The sequence below is a fragment of the Epinephelus fuscoguttatus genome, linkage group LG18, assembly GCF_011397635.1.
Source record: "Epinephelus fuscoguttatus linkage group LG18, E.fuscoguttatus.final_Chr_v1".
NCBI classification, from domain to species: Eukaryota; Metazoa; Chordata; class Actinopteri; order Perciformes; family Serranidae; genus Epinephelus; species Epinephelus fuscoguttatus.
In genome coordinates this window covers 3,206,772-3,228,626 of record NC_064769.1, presented here as the reverse complement: position 1 = coordinate 3,228,626, position 21,855 = coordinate 3,206,772, and the positions used below count along the sequence as shown (strand labels likewise).

General features: G+C 38.4%; 1 protein-coding gene across 1 annotated transcript in view; it reads left to right on the top strand.

The window, feature by feature from the left end:
- The first annotated feature begins 1,232 nt into the window (after positions 1-1,232).
- The window catches only part of LOC125905866 (LIM homeobox transcription factor 1-beta-like), a 229,829-nt gene continuing 209,206 nt past the window's right edge, over positions 1,233-21,855 (top strand). Inside the window, exons 1-2 of the mRNA XM_049604156.1 lie at positions 1,233-1,311; positions 2,695-2,881. Coding sequence (XP_049460113.1) covers positions 1,245-1,311; positions 2,695-2,881 — 254 coding nt within the window. The 5' untranslated portion in view covers positions 1,233-1,244. The remainder of the gene's footprint in view (positions 1,312-2,694; positions 2,882-21,855) is intronic.

Sequence of the window (21,855 nt, the reverse complement as noted above, 5' to 3'; positions counted from 1 at the left end):
GCAATGCGGGTCATTCTGCAAATTTCTACATCTGCACCTACACTGCACGTGCACAGATTTAATCTTGGGTCCAGTCAAATGTGCGGCTGTCAAGTTAAGATCATCATATTAGGATCGGTGAGTTTCATATGAACAACGAGTTCAAAAGCACACGCTGTAGATGTTAAATTATAGATAACATCGGTGTCCAATTGAGTGTATAAAACAAGCAGAACATGATATCCTAATGCGAACATAAAATATATGCTGAATATTTCAGCAGTAAACTATTTTCACATGGAGATATAGAATAGGCCTATAGGCTATATTTTATATTGTTATACACGCAGTATGGAGAGGGCCGGAGCCAGAACGCCCTCACCGCACCCCTAAAAATTCTGAATTGACAACAACAACAACAACAACAACAACCTCGCCAAGTTATTCTAATTATTTGGAATTTTCATTTTTAAAAATTCAGTTAGGCCTATAGGGTAAGCTATAGGTAAAATAAAATATACATTTTAAATATTAATCATTTAAAATTACTTATATTTCTTGTTATTCAAAAATTATTTCATGCTATATTATATCATATCATATTATTATTTAATTATAAATAGGTTAGCCAACTATTACATGTGATGCAGGGTTACAAGTAGATATTTATTATATAGGCCTATATAATAAATATAATACTTAACAATAGAGGCCTCATTGCTGCCAGTGATAAACTGTTAGGCTATATTAATAATTAATCCTCTATTTCTTATTGACCGTAAAGTGGTCACATGTAAAAAAAAAAAAATAGCAGAATCACCCATGATGTTGAAGTGTGGATGTCTGATTTGATTTCAGACAGAACCGCGTTTGGACTGACTGCGCGGCTTGTGGTGAAGGCGGATCCGTTCAGACTGCAGGGAAGCCAGGGGAGGGTTTTTCTTCTTAAACAGAGAGGCTCAAGGTGGCACATCAGGTTCAGGGTTGCTGCTCCCTCTTTATTCCATACCTCTGAATTTACACCAGCTGATGGTTTTTACTCTCTGCCGATCCTTCTTGGAGGCTGAAAACTTGTTTGAGTTTCAACTTTGTGGATCCCCACCCCCCGCCTCACTGTAGTTTTTTGCCGCAGCTCTGGCTTGAGGGATTTCAGGTAGGAGAACACACAGACCGGGATCTCACGGTTTCTGGACATTGCAACAAGTCTGGAGTGTGTAGAGAGGCGGGTGTTAGACAGCGATCATCACCCAGCTAACTGTTTAAAGATGCTCAACGACATTAAACTAGAGGATCGTCTGCGGACCGATTCGGGCTTTCTGAATGTCTTGATCGGTGAGTTCAATTTCTTTCTCCCCTTCCCTCGTGCTGGCAGAGCGCAGAATGCTCCATGAATCCTGCTTGTGGTCAGTCGAGCCCCCAAAACTGGAAACTCTTTCTGCTTTAGTTTGGGGAGATGTGAAATGTATTTCCAAACGCCTCAATTTCTGGGTCTCGTTTCTCCTGTTGTAGGCTATCTATCTATCTATCTATCTATCTATCTATCTATCTATCTATCTATAGTTTAAATATATAATGTAGGCTAAATATAAATATAAAGTGAAGTCAGGTATTTGGGACACATCAGGTAAGAATTTAACATCCTAGGCTCTTTAAATATTAGCAGCCAGTCACCAAACATGTTACTGAATTGTTAATACAAATGTGCTTTAGTTTACATTAAGGGTATAACAACAAAAATGGTTGTAGGATTTTGCATTGTAATAAATGTTCGACCCATGATCAGAATATATTAACAATACACAGAGACTTTTGAGTGAGTACTTGATGTATTTAGATAACATGGGACAAAAAAAATTTAACCTTAAATGGGACTTTTTTCTGAAGTAAAACAAACAGCTTTTTAGGAACCAGGTGCCATAAAATCATGAGTTATGCTTTGATGTGCCATATTATAGACCTTTTTTAGTATTTTGGTCTCAGTCCAGTCCCAGAATTAGCCATAATTTTTATACACATTTTAGATGCTTTGGCACCAAGGAAACAGGCAGCAGTAGAACAGGGGAACATGGCAGAAATGTTGGACAGTCTCTTAGGTTACATGAATGATTTAATGAATTAATGACTGAACTGATAAATGGACTTAACCTTTTAAAAATCAAACATGACTCTCCTATGTTAACTGAGCATGTCATCATAGGGGTGCTTGATGTGCTTTATGGTCCATGTTTCTACTAAATTATTTTACTCAACAACATATTGTCTTTAACAGAGGACAATAACAAGTTATAAAAGTAACACTTAAACTAGTCTTCACAGTTTTAGTTTGCTTGGTAGAACATACATACATACATATATATATATATATATATATATATATATATATATATATATATATATATATATATATATATATATATATGCCTATATGAAACAAAGTGAACATATCAAACACAATCTGTCTGCATGGTTAAATATATTATTATTTATGTTAAACTATTTCACTTAGAGTCTCTATGTAACATGCAGCACAATACAGTGTTTGCCTTCTAGAGCTATATTAGCTCATTTTCTAGCTCATACAAATAACACATAAAACACGTGCACATAAGACCTATGATTCATTCTGTCTTTGTATTATTAAAGTCATGGCTTCAGTGTAACCCACACGGTGTAACAGTGCAGGGATACCGACCTGTCTCGGTTTCTCTCTGTCAGACGGTGACTCTCTCCAGCAGGCCGTGTGTGAGGGCTGCACGCGGATCATCTCAGATCGCTTCCTGATGCGGGTCAACGAGGCGTCCTGGCACGAAGAGTGCCTGCAGTGTGCCGCATGCCAGCAGCCGCTGACCGCCACCTGCTACTTAAGAGACACAAGAGTGTACTGCAAGGCCGACTACCAGCAGTAAGACATATTTCCCTTCCCTTTACACCGCGGTCTCAGGCTCGGTGGGACCTGCAGGACCGAATGTGTTCGTCTCGTGTTGGAAGTAGAAATAAAATTAAAGCAGCTGATATTGATAAAAAGAAGAAGAAAAAGAAAAAAGAAAAAGAAAAACTCTGCATTCATGCATGCATTCAAAAGCATGTGCTTTGTTTTTCAAGTTGAGCAATGTCCCAAAAAAATTGTTTATACCTACACCATCTATTTTAGTCTCTTCACACTTCAGACATTTTTCCAACAACAGACAAACAGTTGTGGTGAAGAAACAGAGTTGCGGTGTGACATCAATCACGGTCAAATGATCGAAATGATAAAAAAAAATTAAAATAAATCACACGCAATGAATGGGGGTTGTATTCCCCCTGCCTTATTATGAACGTTAATATCTACATTTTAATGGCAAACATGGAAAGTTTATTTTTATTCGTGACTTTAAGAAAATATTCACAATAGGCCAGTGAAATCTATCGATCTTATCAGCAGTTATAAGGTCAATAACTAGAGAAGCACACTGATGTGGTTCGCGTTATTTTTTGGATGATTTAATTATATATTGACCTCAAAAGTGTAAATATAGACAGTGCAGGCAGTGCGCCCATAAGGTGGGGGGCCCATAGAGGGAGTGGGCCCTCCAACAATGTGTTGGGTGGAGAAGCGGCCCTTATGAGTGATTGCCAACTTGAAAATATGCCTGTATTCAAAGAACTGTCATGAAATTAAAAACTGTGCCATTTGCTATATATGCCCTTGACAAAGGCAAACCCATCTCTATCATATTTTTTTTTTCTTTTGTTGTAAAATAGTCATCTAAAACAAAATTAGATTATTCCAAATAAACTATAATAAACTGTTAAAACTGTTAGATTACATTAATAATTTTTAATTTTCTTTGGTATTTCTTGTTATATACAGATATGTAATGATGATTGCTGGGTAGTATGTATGCTGATGTTATTAAACATCAAGTCTCTGATCATGTGATAAGACTATGTATGCATAATGGCATAGGCACTATAGGCCAATCATGACTGCCTTTTTACGCCACTAATTGACCTTTATGTTTAGGCTTAGTTATATGCATCATGCGATTGTGGTATACTGCTGTAGCTACATGTCATCAGAATGAGGATGTGTGTGTGTGTTTGTGTGTTATAATACAACAGGATTGACTGTACTTACATAGCTCATACATCGTAACTTATACCCTACTAATTCAAAGAGAGCATCAGTTAACGATAAGGAAAGTCATAGCACCCAGCTGCAAAGAATTATTCATGATTTGATTTGATAATTTGTAGCCTGTTGTACTGATGATTTTCCAGGCAGCAGTGTGCTGACATCCAGACCATCAGATCCTCTCTCTGCTCGGTGTTTCTGTGAACCTGTCTGCTTTTCTTTAAGAGCCTTTGTCCAGTACTGGAGCTTTACACACTCATTGCCATGTGTCACTGCTGCATGCAAGAGGTCTGCTCACTACAATGGGCAAGTTGCATCTCCCAAAATACTGCACACTGGAGACATCCCTGCTTCAACTTTCATAAAAAAAACAAAACAAAAGAAAGCAAACAAACCAAAACATTGAATTTCACACACTGAACACATCACCTGTAAAAGTATATATATATACATATATATATATATATATACATATATGTGTGTGTGTGTGTGTGTGTGTGTGTGTGTATATATATATATATATATATATATATATATGTATATATATATATAGCACTGGATATCTTACATTTAACAGATAGGTTCATTATGAAGGAGAAACCCAACAAACTGCTAAAACACTATTTGATTTTACTCATAAACTGCAGCTTGGAAATATCCTGAATATTCTTTTTGGATTCTGCAAAAAGTCCTATCTTGATTTTATATCAGCCAGCTCTCTTTTACATCCTTTTCCCCATCTTTTATCGAACCATTTACCATTTGTAAATTTCCCCGTAATTTCAGTAAAGAAAACAAATCTATTTGTGTAATGATTTTTAAGTCTTAATTTTGTGATCCTGATGTGGCTGTGGTGGTGCATTACCATCCCCAATAGCCAAGTGGCAAACAAATCTCTTTGAGTGAATTTGGAGAATCTTTGGACAGGACCAATAAAGTACAACAAAAGCACAGAGGAAATGTTGTACGGTTGTAATAGTCCCTGAAAACATAAAACATATTTGAGAAAAATAACCGCTTGTGAGATATGACAGGAAAGAAGTTACAAAACACAAAATAAGGAACAATTTAATAAAGTCATATAAATACAACAGTGAGTGAAAGAAATATGACAGTTTAATATTAGGAATATTTAAAATGAGTGACGTTAGAAATTAGACATACAAATTTAATACTAGAAAAATGTCATGAGTGTATTTGAAGGTGTCCTGATAACACTGTTGCTCTACATTGCACTTCCCACAAGGACAGCTCAGTTGATTCTTCCTGTAAAACTTACTCACAAAATTCTCAGTAGGAGTTCTAAAGTTGAAAAGTACATCATTAAGCACTTTATAACACATTACAGTGTATTCTAAAACTTTATCAATTACTGCTTATAAGTGCAAAAAAGGGGGCCAAAATAAGATGTTATCTGTATATTTTTGCATGCTTCATCCCCGTGTGAGTATTGCAGGCTTTGTTGTGCTGATGATGGCTTTCTGTACACTGACGACTGGGGCATCATCTTGATAGGGTTCAAGCCACAAAGGGGCAGAACCCTTTTAAGTTTGTGCTGGTTTATTATTGTTATCATCATTATTAGCATTATTATTATGTGCCAATGCTTCCCAAGAAATATGACCACACTCAGGTTTTTCAGTGTAATTAACACTGAAAAATGCAAATTTAGAAAGGCCACGCCCCTCACACCATAAATCAGATTGACTTAAAATTTGGGACACATATCCAGCTCAGTGTTCTCTACAAAATAAGGCTCTTGGACCATAATAGTCTGCTAAGATGCTTTTTTTTGTTAATTTGAATAATGTGAAAAACTGTAAAATGAATGATTTTGGAGGTTGACTCTTTCACCACTAAACTTGCTACACTCCTTTTCTTGGTGGACAGAATTTCATCAATTTGTTACACATGCTCTTGGGGCAATAACAAAGATCTGAAGTGTGGTAATGATTGGTGTGCATGGGTGTGGTGCATTATGCAACATGCAACACATTCTCACTCCAACCTTGTCACATATCAACGCTTGGTCATGGACTTTCCATGTTGAGATATGCCGTGCAAGGTATCCCGGGTGCATTTGTTGGTAACATTCTGGGACACCGTGTTGACCTCAGCCTGTTACATGCATCGTGTCTTTTCAAAATACACTTCCCTTTTCACAGTAAGTAATGTATAGTTTGCATACAGTCTCTTTCAAAATAAACACACTACATTTGTACAACCATCGCAAATTGTAATTTCTTTTCCTTTAACAACAAAGGTATGTGGTTATGTTTTGCCTACACATGCACATGGTTGGGTTTAGGGAAAAAGAACAGGATTTTGCTTTACAATACCGGAAGCGAAGACCGGCCTCCCTGGTGAAAGTCAGTGGTTGTTGCGCTCCCTTAACTTACATTGTTGTCCCACCATGTTTCTCCCTGACACCGCCAGGCACTGTTACACCATAACAGTGACTGGCGATGTATCATACCGACGTGAAAGGATGGCTTTTTTTCATCAGTGTCTGAAATCTGAAACTTCAAATCTGAAATCTTCAAACTGAGTTGACATCTGCAACTCAGTGTGCTCCACAAAAAAGCCTTATTTACATGTGTCCACCATGATGGATTCTTTCCTAATTTGCATAATGTGAGAAAGACTAATATGAATAGACTTCTTTGGATTTTGGTTCTATCAATGCCAAACTTCGTTTACAACCTTGTGGGACTACAATAATGCTACTCTAATTGAGCAAGATCAAACCAAAACATGGCTGCCATCTATATAAAACTCTTTGCAAAGGGCGGGGCTTCGAGGGAAATAGGCCATAACTCAGATTTTCTCTGAGCAATCCTGATTGCTGAAGTTTCGTTCAATTTCAATAGAGGGGAGCAAAAGGTGGGACTTTGCTGAGCTTTGTAAAGCCTGAATGCAGGTCATTGCCACTTGGGGATTTGATTGTAGTTATCTTCTTCTTTTTGTGTCTTTGAAACTGGTTGGTTATATGACAGTTTCCCATTTCTTTATACAGTCCTTTGCATTTTTATTGAACACTGCAAGATCCTTTGAGCTGCACTGGTTGGGTAGTAGGGGGCAGACAAGGCAGTGCTGCATTGTATGGCCCTCTTCTCCACATTCACAGGTGGTTTGGCCAGTTTCATAGCCCCATCTGTCCATGGCAGCTTTTGATCGCCCTGTTCCTGTTCTCAGGCGGTTGAGCGTCTTCCACTGGACCCCTGGTGCTTCTGAGCCCGGGGGAGGGCTTCAGAAGGAGAGATACCCATGTCAATTGATTGTAGTGATTGAGCTGCCTCCTTCTGTTGGCAGAGAAAGGGCTTGAACCTAGCATTGCTGTTTGCAGCTGTTTTATATGTTGTTTTCCACCATAGCTTAAATTGCCATGAGCTGGAATTTGCTGGAAACATGAAACTTGGCCAATAACTGGAAATGATGTGCAAATGCCTCCCAAGAATATGACTGAAATTGGCTGAATGGTGGTGTGTATTAACATCAAAACTGCAACAGTGTAGGTTAATGTAAGTAGAGAGCTGTCTAGCTAGCTTAATACACTTATTTTCTTACCTCCAGAGTTTTTCTTTGAAGTTACTGTGAAGACTGACACACTAGCCTACCTAAAAGCATAGATCACCCCAAAATCAAAAAGTATAGACTTTAATTGAAAAAATATATTATATTCCACAGGTTCTTTACCATAGTAGCCATATGTTTCTCACTTCTAAATTAATGGAAAAGGTGAAAGTCACTCTAGCTTAGGCTTTTGAGGTAGGGATGCAGCCATTTATTGGCCGTGCAATTGTACTTGCTATTATTTGCCAAAGAAAATGGCAAAGAAAATTACGTTAACTGATGGCAGTGGCCAATGTTTTCCAGTAGTGTCACATCATTTTTTGCAGGCTAAAAAGCAGGACTTCAGACTAATGATGCCATTTTCAGTAGAAAATGTGTTTGAGACAAACAGAGCTCTACCCTTGGACACCGTCAGGACAAAAGAACGCAGTAACATCACCATCAATATTTAAAAGGATGCAGCCTATTGTTTCCCAGATAATACTACGTATTGAACAACAAATCTGTGTGGATATATGCAGGAAGAGAGCTAGTTAATGTTAGCTGTTAGCAGTTAGCATTTAGCAGCCAGTGGGTGAACAAACTGCTGGTGGTGGTTGCATTGAATTATGTTATGATGGGATTTTTACCTCTTTGGTAAAAATGACTATTGAGCAAAGGTAAATTCTCACTTTCTCATAATATTTTAAAATGTAATCTTGTAAAATGTAGGTTTTGGTGAAGAACTTAAATAAATACATCTGTTTGAAGGAGACATTTCTTGATGTCCTCACAGCAGTATAAAATAGATTAGGAGAGGGCATTGTGGCATATTGTATATGGTAAAAATACTTTTGAAGTATTTAAAAAAAAATGTTATTCATGTGAAACAAGGTTTTATCAAACATTTGATAAATCTGTATGACTGACTTTGTGCTCATTCAAAGGTAGTGTAATAAAGGGCTGAATGACTTTAAAACAGTTCAGTTATTTTTTGTAATGAAGATTTATTTGATTCCCTGGCACAAAAGGGGGAGTAAATACCAAGAAAAACAAAATAAACAACAATGACTATCGGCCAAATTGTAATTTGAAACATCAGTATCCAAAGGCCCAGAATTTCGTAATCTGTGTGTCCCTACTTTTGAGCCTATAGACCAAGTCGTATCTCATCTCATTTTTGTTTTTGTTTTGTTTTGTTTTGTTTTTATAACTGTAGACTTATTTCAAAGTAAGAAAACAGCTGACAAAAGTTACTGGGTGGGCTATGCCTTTTATGTTAGCCAGGCCTAGATACTGTATGGTAATAACAGATGCCTACCTTTTTGGCATGTTGATAGTGTCTTTGGTTCTGGTACAGCATTGTGTGGGTCTGTGTTAGAGCAGAAATGATGGTCTGGGGGTGTTGGTAGCATAGTGGATAGTGCTGGTGCCCCATGTACAGAGGCATTGCCTTGTGGCTGTGGGTTCGAATCTGGCTTGTGGCATTTTGCTGCATGTCAGTCCCCACTCTTTCTCTGTCTCCTCGTTTCACTCACTGTCCTATCATTAAAGGCAAAAGCCCATAAAAATAATCTTTAAAAAAAAAAAAAAGAAATGATGGTCTTTTGTTGTTGTTGTTGTTTCTTCTGATATTCGCTAATAGAGTGAAGTCCAAAGACATTCATCACCCTTTTTGTCAGACTTCCCTTGCTCAATTTTCACTGAGTTATAGAGGGCCATCTCTCTGGAACAACCTATCACCATCTCTTAAAGCATCATCTTCACTGGCAATCTTCAAAAATCAAATGAAAAAGTATTTAATTAATCAACTTTAATGTGGAATTATTTTTTTCCTTGTTTGGATTGTCCTTGTTTTCATCTCCTCCTCTCTAGGAGCACTCTTTGTCTTTTTTTTTTTTTTTTTTGGACGATTTGTCATTATTGATTTTTAAACAAGGAGGTATGTGGGATATGTCATCTTAAAACTGAGCAAGTTTATTTTAATAGAAACCAGAGGACCTGGTGTGTTCGACATTAATCAAAGCAATGACCCCCTTCAGGTGAGTAAATCCTGGACCCAGACACAGTAGGCTGTCCAGGAGTCTAAATACACTCCCTCTGCCTGGGCGAGGGGGGATCAACCCAGAGAAACAACACAGGAACCAGCAGCAGCCTTAAGCCCTTTTCTTTTTAGATACCACAGCTGGTCAGCAGTCCAGCTCAGCACTACAAAAACAAGCCCTCGTGAAAACTTTGCAGATTGGGTTTCATTGCCCCTCAAGACTCTTGCCCCAGTGGCTGTAGGTTGTCCTTCTCTCAGTCTCCAACATCTTCTAACTATAATAATTTATGCCACTGGCCCTCTGACCCCAGCTTGACTTCAAGTTGGGATCAGACATGAAACATCCGATGAATGTGACATACAGGGAGTCATGGAGGAGTGTCAGGATATAGCTACTATTTGAGGAAAATCTTTCCTTTTCAGGACTCATATACACATAATCATCCCAGTTTCTATTGTAATATTAATGGATAAGTTGAGTCAATTAAAAACTGATTTAATTTTTCTATAGATATTTATGGAGCACAGTATGACAAATCACAATTTGCCTCAGAGGGCTTTACAGTGTACAGAATCCCTCTGTCTTTGGACCCTCACATCTGATAAGGAAAAACTCCTTAAAAAAAACCCTCTCTACAGGGAAAATGGTAGAAACCTCAGGAGCAAGATAGAATCGAATAGAATACAATACAATACAATACAATATCTTTATTGTCATTGTACAAGTACAACGAAGTTCAATGCAACTTCCTCAGTGCAAATATAAGTAAAAAAGAGCCTATAAAAACAATAAGCTACATAGTAAAAACCCATTTGTCCTTGTTTAAATGTCCTGTATCTCCTGCCTGAGGGCACAAGTTCAAACAGGTGGGTAGGATGGGTCCTTCAGAATGTTCTGGGCTTTTTTGAGGCAGCAGGAACTGTATAGCTTTTCCATGGAGGTGAGAGGACAGCCAATAATTTTCTGGGGGGGTGCTGATGATCCTCTGGAGCGCTCTTCTGTCTGCTACTGTGCAGCTGGCATACCACACACTTAAACAGTACGTCAACACACTCTCTATGGAGCAGTGGTAGAACGACACAAGCAATTTCTGGGTGAGCTGGTTCTTCCTGAGAAGTCTCAAGAAGTAGAGTCTCTGCTGTGCCTTCTTAATTAATGCTGTGGTGCTGGCGCTCCAGGTCAGGTCCTCTTCAATCTGAACACCCAGAAACCGGAAATTCGAGATCCTCTTCACACAGGCCCCACTGATGTTTAATGGCTTAATGTCCATTTTATTCCTCCTGTCGTCAACGATCAGCTCCTTGGTCTTGGCGGTGTTAAGGACCAGGTTATTGTCCCTGCACCCCCCAGTTAGCTGCTCCACCTCGTCCCTGTATCATCAGCTAATGATGATGGTGATATGACAATTAATGCTGACTTAATTATGGTGTTGCTGAAGTGGGCGGGGTTGCAGTTGTGGGTGTAGAGGGTGTAGAGTAGGGGGCTCAGCACACAGCCCTGTGGGGAGCCAGTGCTGAGAGCTGTGGAAGTATGGGGGCCTATTCTAACCCTTTGGGGGTGATCCAACAGGAAGTCCGAGACTCAGCGGCAGATGGATGAGGAAAGGCCCAGATCTGCCAGTTATGACACCAATCTATGGGGTGTTGAATGCAGAGCTAAAATCCACAAATAGCAGCCTTGCATATCTGCCCTGCTGCTCTAGGTGGGTCAGGATGGTGTAGAGAGCTGAGGCAATGGTGTCCTTTGTGGATCTATTAGTTCTGTAGGCAAATTGGTTTGTGTCCACTGCGGATGGCAGACTTGAAATGATGTGACTCCAAACCAGTTTCTTAAAGCACTTTGTAACGTTTGGTGTTAGTGCCACTGGATGGCAGTCGTCGAGGCTGCTGATGGTAGTCTTTTTTTGGCAGTGGCAGTAATAGAGGACTTGAGGCAGGGTGGAACAGTGGACTGGAATAGGGACTGGATGAAGATCCTGGTGAAGACTCCAGCCAGCTAGTCCATGCAGTCTTTCAATACCCGTCCAGTAACGCCAGCTTTCCTTGGATTTACCACCCTCAAAGTAAGCCTCACCTCATGCTCCTCCACCGAGAGATGGCTGCTGTGGGCAGGTAGGTGTGATGCATCCGCCTCTGGTGACTCTGCCTGAAAGCGGGCAAAGAAGAGTTTCAGCTCCTCTGTTAGTGAGGTGTCAGCGGCTGAGAGGTTGCTGGTAGCTGGTGATGTGCTGGACCCCCTGCCACATCTGCCTTGTGTTGTTGCTGCTGAGGTAGTCTCCTATTTTCCTCCTGTATGTTGCCTTGGCCTCTCTGATGCGTCTCTTCAGGTTGGCTCTGGCAGCACTGTATTGTGCCCCATCACCAGACTTAATGCAGTGTTTCTCTCCCACAGCAGGCTCTGGACTTCTTTTGTTATCCAGGGCCTCTGGTTGGGATAGACCCTGATTGCACTTGTCCATAGTGACAGTGTCAGTGCAGTACTTTATTTAACCCATGACAGCAGCTGGGTAGTCCTCCAAGTCCTGATGTTCAAAAATATCCCAGTTGGTTCTTTGGAAGCAGTCCTGCAGCATGAGGGAAGGGAAACATGCATTAAGTGAATATAATTGGTCTGAGCACAGAACCTTGTGGAACTCCGTAAATAACTTATGTGTGGAAGATTCATCATTTACATGAACAAAGTGAGATCAATCCGATTTAAATCAGATTCGTGCAGAACCTTTAAAGCCAATTGAATGTTCTAGTTTCTGTAATAAGATGTGATGGTCAACTGTGTCAAATGCAGCACTAAGCTCTATTTAGACAAGAACTGAGACAAGTCCTTTGTCCATAGCAATCAGAATGTCATGTGACACTAATTGGACTAATGAAAAGACCTTTAATATAAGGTTATCCATAATTTCTGGATATTAAGATGAGTGTAGAGTAACAGAGGGCGTAACTCAACGCTACAGTCTGTTTCACAAAAATATCTGTGTTTAGATTTGTTGAATGGTGTAGTTGTGTCGTGTGTAGGTCTTTGCTGGTCCTTCTACTGATATTTATTTTGTATGTTCAGCTGCCAACAATATACAACAAACTTGTATAACGTATAATTTTAACAACTTTCCTAAATCAATAAAATGACTTTTATTTGAGCCACACTTTAAAAAGAAAAAGAAAGTCAAGAGATTCCAAACAAAAGCTGTGTACATGTTAATGAACCATGTGGAAATAAATCAAGATTTTAACAGTGGGAAATACAAGTGGGAATATTACATGACTTTAATTTATGAACTGCAATCAATCACTGCAGCTGTTTGTCTGAGGAAGGGCCTTGTGCCCGAAATGTCACCCATCCATGAAGCGATTCAATTTTATTTGCATTGGAGCTTTTTTGGTGTGCGGACTTCTTTTCCTTTATCTTACACGTTTTGACTTTTTTTGTCCAGCACCCAATCCTTATTTTTGGATGTGCGCACTTCCTCGTTTATAACAGTTGAAATTGCTGAATTTTATTTTAAGCTTTAAGATTAAGCTGACAACCTACTTACAATACAATCAGAACTAAATAACATAAGGAGTGATTGCAACTTAACTGTGTTTATGAAGACCTGTATAGATTAGCTTCTAGTTTGTATTTGAGTTACACAGAGCTTTGGTATATGGTGTCAGTATTAGACAGATTAGCTCTGGTTTGGGGGTGAATACAAAAATCCATGAAATCTTGTGTCTCATATGTTCACAGACATTAAATAGACGACTTGAAGTCAAGTCAAGGCCGTTGTAGGAGCCAAGTTTGTTGAAAGGACTAGATGTTGCAATCCCTCTTGTAGCACCACATCTAATTCATGGGAAGTTCTTGAAAGATGGCTGCTATGAGACTTTACCGCCGGGACACATTGTCAGTTGTGTACCTCAGCATCGACGGGTGTTTTGGCCATTTAACACAAGACACCCTTCACTGAGGCAGGCAATCTCATATTTAACAGTCACACAGTATTCACATATTTACAATATTTACATATTTACATGTTATTTGTTTATTTTGTACAATGCATGTTAATCTGTGCAATTATAATACTTAGTAGTGTTAGCTATTTACATTTACGCATGTGAGTTAGTAGTAATGTCACTAGGAAAAATATGTTACTTTCTCTTTAAGAAGAGACCTGCAGCTTTGCCATGCATGGACAGAGGAGAAAAGTTAGTTAGTTGCTCACCTGTGGTGGAGCCACACAGTTTTCCGACCGTGTTGTGGAATGTAGATATTTTGGTGGATTTTGTATTTTTGAGCAAGTTTATACTGTAAAGACAACGTGGATCAATAAACACACATTTTGTTTTTCCTAAGAAGAGGATTCAGTGTGAGTTATTTTTGACGGAGAAGAAACACTCGCACTCTCATTCTGGTTTTTGGATGGAACATTAGTCGGAAAACTTGCTCCTCACGGAAAAAGAAGCTCATGGAATAAGAATCATCGATTGGATGGATTTCCATGAAAGGAAAATGCGGAAATGAGGAGTCAGCCTACATCTGTAAAGGAGTCTGGTAAGCTGTTGAGTGCACAGTCAACGTTAAGCTAACGTTAACTGCAAAATCTCCGTGATTCTGGAAAATTCTTCGGATAACTGCATTGATAGTGTAACTCTTGGACTGTCAAGTTTACGTGGATTAAGTGCATTAACGGTGCTACATGCAATACTGTGAAGCAATTAATAGCTTGATTGACACGCTACAATGAAAGAAGTTGAGTAATGCTGTTTCCTGTAAATAATGTTAGCTAAATGATGACTAATTAATCGATGCCTATATATCAAGTTAAGCTAGTTAACAAGAATACTTATTGTTATTTATGTTAAATCTCTTGCTAGCTTGTTTCATGCTAGGAATAAACCCACTCCTCCTTAATTTCTGTGCAGAACTTTTGCTCACTATTGCTTTGCACATATTTTTTTAATCTTTATTGCCACAATAGAAAGAGCAGGGTCAGGGAGGAGACAGTGGACCAGAGGCCAGCAAGGATGATCATGCAGGGTCTTCACAGGTGAGGAGAGATTATAACTGGCTGAGAGGAAATATCTATAGCATAAAAGTGACTTTGAGTTCAATTTCCACAGCAATTTCACTACTACTATTCCTAATTCTATTTCAAAATTTTGCTTCCCACACATTTTTTTTAATCGTTATTGCTACAATAGAAAGACCAGTGTCTGGGAGGAGAAAGTGGACCAGAGATTTATAAATTTATATATTTTGCTTTGCATATTTATTATCTATATTATTGTAATAGATAGAAGAAGGACAGGGAGAAACCAGGCAGGTATCAGGACAGGGACCAGACAGCAGCACCAATTATCAGCGCAAGGCTTCATGGGTAAGGAGAAATTATAACTGGCTAAGGAAATGTCTATAGGATAAGAGTGACTCTAGATTAATTTTCACAGCTATTTCAGAACTACTCTTATTTATGCTCTAAAATGTTTTTGTCTGTATTGCAATAGGTAGCACAGGCAGAAGGCTTAAAAATATTTGATTAATTTTGCACGTGTGCTGTCATATTTGACTAAAATGTAAAATACATCTTGATGTTGATATGTTTAGTGTTGTGTCACTTTCTGTCATCATGCCATTAAATTAAATTATGTGGTTTATTACCCTGTTACCTTGTCACTTCCGTTCCATTTTGTGTGCTAATAACTTGCTAACAGGAATGGTGTTTTACTGAACTTTCTGTGTTCAGTGTTGTCATTTGACACTTAATTATCTGGCTACTTACCCTATAGATGTTCGAGGGTCATTCTGTGCCAACTCAACCAGCGTTTGGCAGGTAAAACTTTAGATTTTGATAGTAAATAATTGTAAAGAACTAAAGTTGGTCCCCTGATGCTGTACTGTGGCTGTTTGTGGTTATGTGGTTCTTTAGCTGCTAAGAAGAGGTGCAATTGAATGCGAGAGGGTGAAAAATCACTCAATAGACCTCTGAACAATTTGTCCCCCTCACTTCTGAAATGATGGCTACGCCCCTGTCCGCAGGCAATATGCATGTGGGTTGTCCGTCCCTCTGTCTGTCTGTCTGTCAGTCCGAGATTTTGGTGGTCATAGGTCAAAGGTCAAGGTCATTATGGCCTCGTCTTTCTCTGTCTTTTGAACACAATACCTCAAGAGCAGCTCAAGGGAAGTTTTTTCTCTCATTCTGGTTAAAGTGTTATCTAAAGTACAACTTGAGGGAATTTCTTCAAATTTGGCATAAATGTCAACTTTGAGTAATCTGAGTGATCAGAACTTCTTGTGAAGGGGACACTTTTCACAGACATGCGTGTAAACTGTAAATACAACTTGAGTCTTGAGCGACTTGCAGCCATTTTTAACTCTAGTCTGTTAATCAGCCCTAAACCTAAACTAGATTATAATTCATTTGAAAGCCTTGTTCTTAGTCTTTTACATCCGACCTGGAAAACCTTGCAGCCACTTTTATTTGTTATAGTGTACCGTGCTCCTGGCCCGTATTCTGAATTTGTATCTGAATTCTCAGAGTTTTTATCCAGTTTAGTTCTTAAATCAGATAAAGTTATTATTGTAGGTGATTTTAACATTCATGTCGACGTTGATAATGACTCCCTGGCTACCGCGTTTATCTCATTATTAGACTCCATTGGCTTCAGTCAGGGTGTACATGAACCCACTCATTGTTTTAACCATACCCTCGATCTAGTTCTGACGTATGGAATTGAAATTGATATATGATATATATATGATTGATTGGTATACTGCCAGATATTAATACATACTTTCAACATATTGTACCACAGTAGCCAGAACTATAACTATAATATTATTACTTTCAATAATGTTGTTGTAAGCTACTGTCATTACCTGCATCTCTCTCTCTCTCTCTCTCTCTCTCTGTCTCTCTCTGTCTCATTGTGTCATACGGATTACTGTTAATTTATTATGCTGATCTGTTCTGTACGACATCTATTGCATGTCTGTCCGTCCTGGAAGAGGGATCCCTTCTCAGTTGCTCTTCCTGAGGTTTCTACCGTTTTTTTTTTCCCCGTTAAAGGGGTTTTTTTGGGGAGTTTTTCCTTATCCGCTGCGAGGGTCATAAGGACAGAGGGATGTCGTATGCTGTAAAGCCCTGTGAGGCAAACTGTGATTTGTGATATTGGGCTGTATAAATAAAATTGAATTGAATTGAATTGAATTGAGTCGTTGGTGTTATTATAAAGGTCCAAAGATTAAATTTTAGTAAGGCCAAGCCCCTCACACCATAGGATGGATTAACCTGAAACTTAACACAAATCCAGCTAAATGTTCTCCACAAAAACCATTAAAATTCAGATTTTCTGCCATTTTGATTCTTTTTTTTTTTTTGGAAAAACACATTTTTGACATATGCTCCTAAACTCTAGCTCCATTTTGTACCAGATTGTCTGTGGGATTATTACTGGACCAAGCATATTAAAAGGTATCAGAAACTTGATATCTCATTGCGTTTTAAAGATATTGACCAATGAACTTTAAAAAGGGCAAAGTCAGTTAAGTTAGTAAAAATCTTTGAAAGTTTTGGAAAAGTCATGGAATCTTGTTGTTTATATTGAAATTAATTGTTACAGTATGCTTCTTTGGGTAACCTTCCACATGAGGTAACTTAACAACCAATGTATTTTATTTAGGCTAGCTGTTGACACCACATAGCTTTAATATGTGTTGATGCATGACCTTTTGTTTACCACCAAGCATGCTTCTTAATTTTCTTCCTATGATTCGTCTTTCCCTGCATATATGCCACCTAGCTGGAATTGTGTTTAAAAACAGTTTGAATCTGACATGTTAGAATAATATCAGACAATTAGAGTGAGAATGTAGTGTAGTAGTGAATGTAGGACGGGAGTACAGTCATTCCTGCTTTTGGAACAGCAGCAAACTTGATGTCACCACCTCCGCTCGCCTTGGCTGTTGTACTGTGTTATATACATGCATTAAGAATAAAACAATATAAACACAGCCCAACCCTGTGTCTTTTCATTGTCATTGTAAGGAATTAATATGTATATGTAAAATTTCAACATATATAACTGACATAAAAATATATAAATAGTCAAGATATTTTCATAAAATGTCTTATAAAACCTTTTCCCGCAGCTGGCTTTTTATCATATTTAATCTATATCCAATTCCTGCACCTGGCTTCTGATTAGGCTATGTGTAATTAAAAGCCAGGTGCGGCAAGAAAAGTTTGTGGAGAGTTGGTGGTTATTGTGATCGTGAGCATTGGCGAGTTGGAAATTAAAAATCAGTAATTGACATGGATCGAAGAAGGCGTCTTGGTGCAGTTATTGCAGCAGGATTGCTGTACCTGCAGGCTGAGGAGAAGGCTGCCCAGCTGAGGAGGCAGATCCGAGAAAGACAGCGGAGAATGAAGCGGAGGACTTAAAAAGGACTACTTAAAATTAAAAATTAAAAGTTAAAAGTACTCATTATGCATAGTGACCCAATTTCAAGTGTTGTAATCATCATACATGAATATGTATTGAGTATTAATTGATCAATTTACACGTTGGCAACATGTAAGCAGTATTTAAATGTTGTCATGGTAGAACTAATTTTAACACCTTTCACTAGTATACTAGTCTAATCTATAACAACGCACATCAACTTGTAAATGTGAAACTTACAACATATAAAACAAACTATCTGAAAAGTAACCATAGCTATCAAATAAATGTAGCTTGAGTAGAATGTACAGTATTCCCCTCAAAGTATAAAGTAGCACAAAATGGAAATACCCAAAGTACAAGTACATCAAATTTGTACTTAAGTACAGTAGCTACTTGAGTAAATATACTAAGTTATTGTCCATCACTGCATTTGTCTCATCATTATGCTTTCTGTCTACATTTTTATGTAGACTTATGTAGAAATTGTATTAAGTTTAACATTTTATTGAAGTGTTGAGTTGTAGATTGTGGTGCTGTTGAATTGTACTGGATTATACTGACAGCAGTTTCTCATTTAGTCTATCCTCACCAATATAAATGGGATCAAACAGGTCAGATGTGAAGAGGAAAATTTTATTCAGCCACACTTCAGACATCAGGTATACAATTCATATTAGATAATCAATATTTAAAATGCTGTTGAATATATACTACAATAAATACAATTAATCTTTCATTACAATAAATGAATTACAATAAATTCTTAAATTAAAACCATTATTGAATGGTAAAAACACATAAATAAGCAAAAGAATACATACAAAGAACAACAATTAAATTAACAATGTTACAACATTTAATAATATAATAATACATCTTATATACTGAGACTGAATATTGCCCACTAGACATACCCCAAACGAATTACGTTTCATATTTAACCACTACAGATATATCAGCGACGAATTTAAAAAGGACTACCCGAGAGAGGCTGCTCTCGGTGGGGTAGCCTAAGCGCTCATAAACACTGTTTATCTATGAGCGCTGACACTGCTGTCATCTAGCGGGACCTTACATTCAAGTGGGCTCTATATTAATATATCGACCGGGTTTCAAGTTTAAACTACGCATGAAAACACTATATTCCGTGACAAAGCAACAGTAACATAACGGTACGACTTACAATTGTGCGCCTTTCCCTCACTTGCCATTTCCAATGATTGTTGCGAAATGCATGCTGGGATTCCTGGCTGCAAACTACAAATACAATAAGCATATTCATTCATTCATCTTCTAACCGCTTCATCCTCTTGAGGGTCGCGGGGGGGCTGGAGCCTATCCCAGCTACATCGGGCGAGAGGCAGGGTACACCCTGGACAGGTCGCCAGACTATCGCAGGGCTGACACATAGAGACAACCATTCACACTCACATTCACACCTACGGACAATTTAGAGTTATCAATTAACCTAGTCCCCAATCTGCATGTCTTTGGACTGTGGGAGGAAACCGGAGTGCCCGGAGAGAACCCGCGCTGACACGGGGAGAACATGCAAACTCCGCACAGAAGGGCTCCCACGCCCGGGATCGAACCGGCAACCCGCTTGCTGTGAGGCGAGAGTGCTAACCACCACACCACCGTGCCGCCCCAATAAGCATATTCAAATATTCAATTACAATCGTTATTCTGTTTAGAACTGCAAATCTTTTACATGTTCCCATTGGTAGTAGCACTGCTATTTATGTCTTTGTATAACATCTTAATTACTTCCCGGAAGCATTCACCAAAACCAAAATATTTCAATGTATCCATAATAAAACCATGTTCAACTGTATCAAATGCTTTACAAAAAGTCTAAGAACAGAATTAGGCCATCATCTTCTATTTTATCTGCATAGTGTAATAAGTCCAATATTAATCTAATATTGTGAATAGACCGTCCTCTGAGGAAGCCATATTGAGATTCACCAATAACTTTTGGCAAACCTTCTTTTAGTCTATTGGCAAAGATATGAGTAAATAGTTTATAATCAACATTAAAGCTATAGTTGGTAATGTTGGAGAGCTAGCAAGATTTGAAAGTGGTACATCCTCTAAGCTCCACCACCCTCCTCCCCCTCCCGTCAGTGCTCCGTCCAAAGCCATGCCCCCACAAACTTGAACGCGCATCCTGCAGTACACCAAGAGAAGCTAATGTTAGCATTGGGCTAATATGAGCTACAAAAGTAGCTAAGTTGGCTAACGTTACATATTAAATGAAAATAACAAATCCCCCCAAAGCAAAACAAATAATTACCTGTCTAACAGAAAGACAGCAACCTCTGCATCACTTTTCAGGCCCTTCAGCTCCCTCAGTTGTCTCCATCGTTCAAAAGCTGCACCGATGTTGACTATGGTTTGTCCTCTCGCTTTATCCAAAGCCTTTTTCGTTGCAGCCTTTTCAGCCTCCGACTTTCTTTTCTTAGCCTGTTTAGCGGGGCAAGCCGTTACAATAACGCTGGAAGTGGTACATTTGGCTGCATTTTCTCTGCCATTGTTCAGCAAACTTATTCTCCTGCTAACTCGGTATTTCTGCTGAGGAGTGTGCTGAATATTTCCGGCAACGGTGACACGTGTGTAGTGTAGCAACTCATAATGTAATAATGGCTCATAATGTAGTAACGCTTTTAGTTATTCATTATGAGCTGTTAATACATTATGAGCCATTATTATATTATGAGTTGCAACACACGTGATGAGTGCACGCAGGGAGTAGGGAGGGACAGAGGGGGGCGTGGGCAGGACCAGAGCGATATATAAGGATGAGAGATGAAGGCATCTGATTGGTTCTTTCCACTCGCACCGAGAGGCAGGGATTGGTCAGAGTTTTTACAGGCCTGCAGCTGCCACAGAGGTCAGATTTTTTTTGTTCCTATTTCTGAACACATTATGTATTGACTACTCTCAAGATGGAAGGACCATTTCACCCAGTATAACAAAAAGTGCTTATTAACAGGATTACCAACTACAGTTTAAGTAATGTTATGGGTCTTAAATTGTCTATAAGTTTTTTGTCCTTTCCTGGTTTAGGGATGAGTGTTATTAACCCTTGTTTCATTGTAGGCATCAGATCCTTATTTATAAAGCATTCCCGAATAACATAAAATAAGAGTTCCGTAATATCTTCCCAAAATAATTTATAAAAATGTGTGGTTAGTCCATCATGTCCTGGAGCTTTTCCCAATTAAATACCTTTAACTGCTTTTTCCAGTTCCCACATTTCAATCTCAGAGTTAAATAAATTTACAAAATCTGTATTAATAGGAGGGATGTAGGTTTTTATATTCTCAAAAAGAGCAATAGAGTTTTCTCTGGAGTAGGAAGAGGTATGTAAATCTGAATAAAATGTGTGTACTTCTTCAGATATCAGTTTAGGGTCTGTACACTCCACATTATTAATCATATGTACATTAATTGCATTCCTCTCTTGTCTTCTTTTTTCTAGGGCACAAAAATAGGCAGTGTTTTTTTTCTCCTTCTTCCGTCCATTCCAGTATAGCTAAGTATAAATCATCCAATTTTGATTGAAGAATCATAAATGTGGACATATCTGTTTCAGACATTGGTGTCCTTTTACAAAGTTTATCGATTTCTTGTAATAAATTAAGTTCCTGTTCTCTAATTTCTCTGCTTCTTTGTTTACCAAACTTAATGGAGATTTGCCTAACCTTAAGTTTGAAAAATTCCCATCTATTACTGT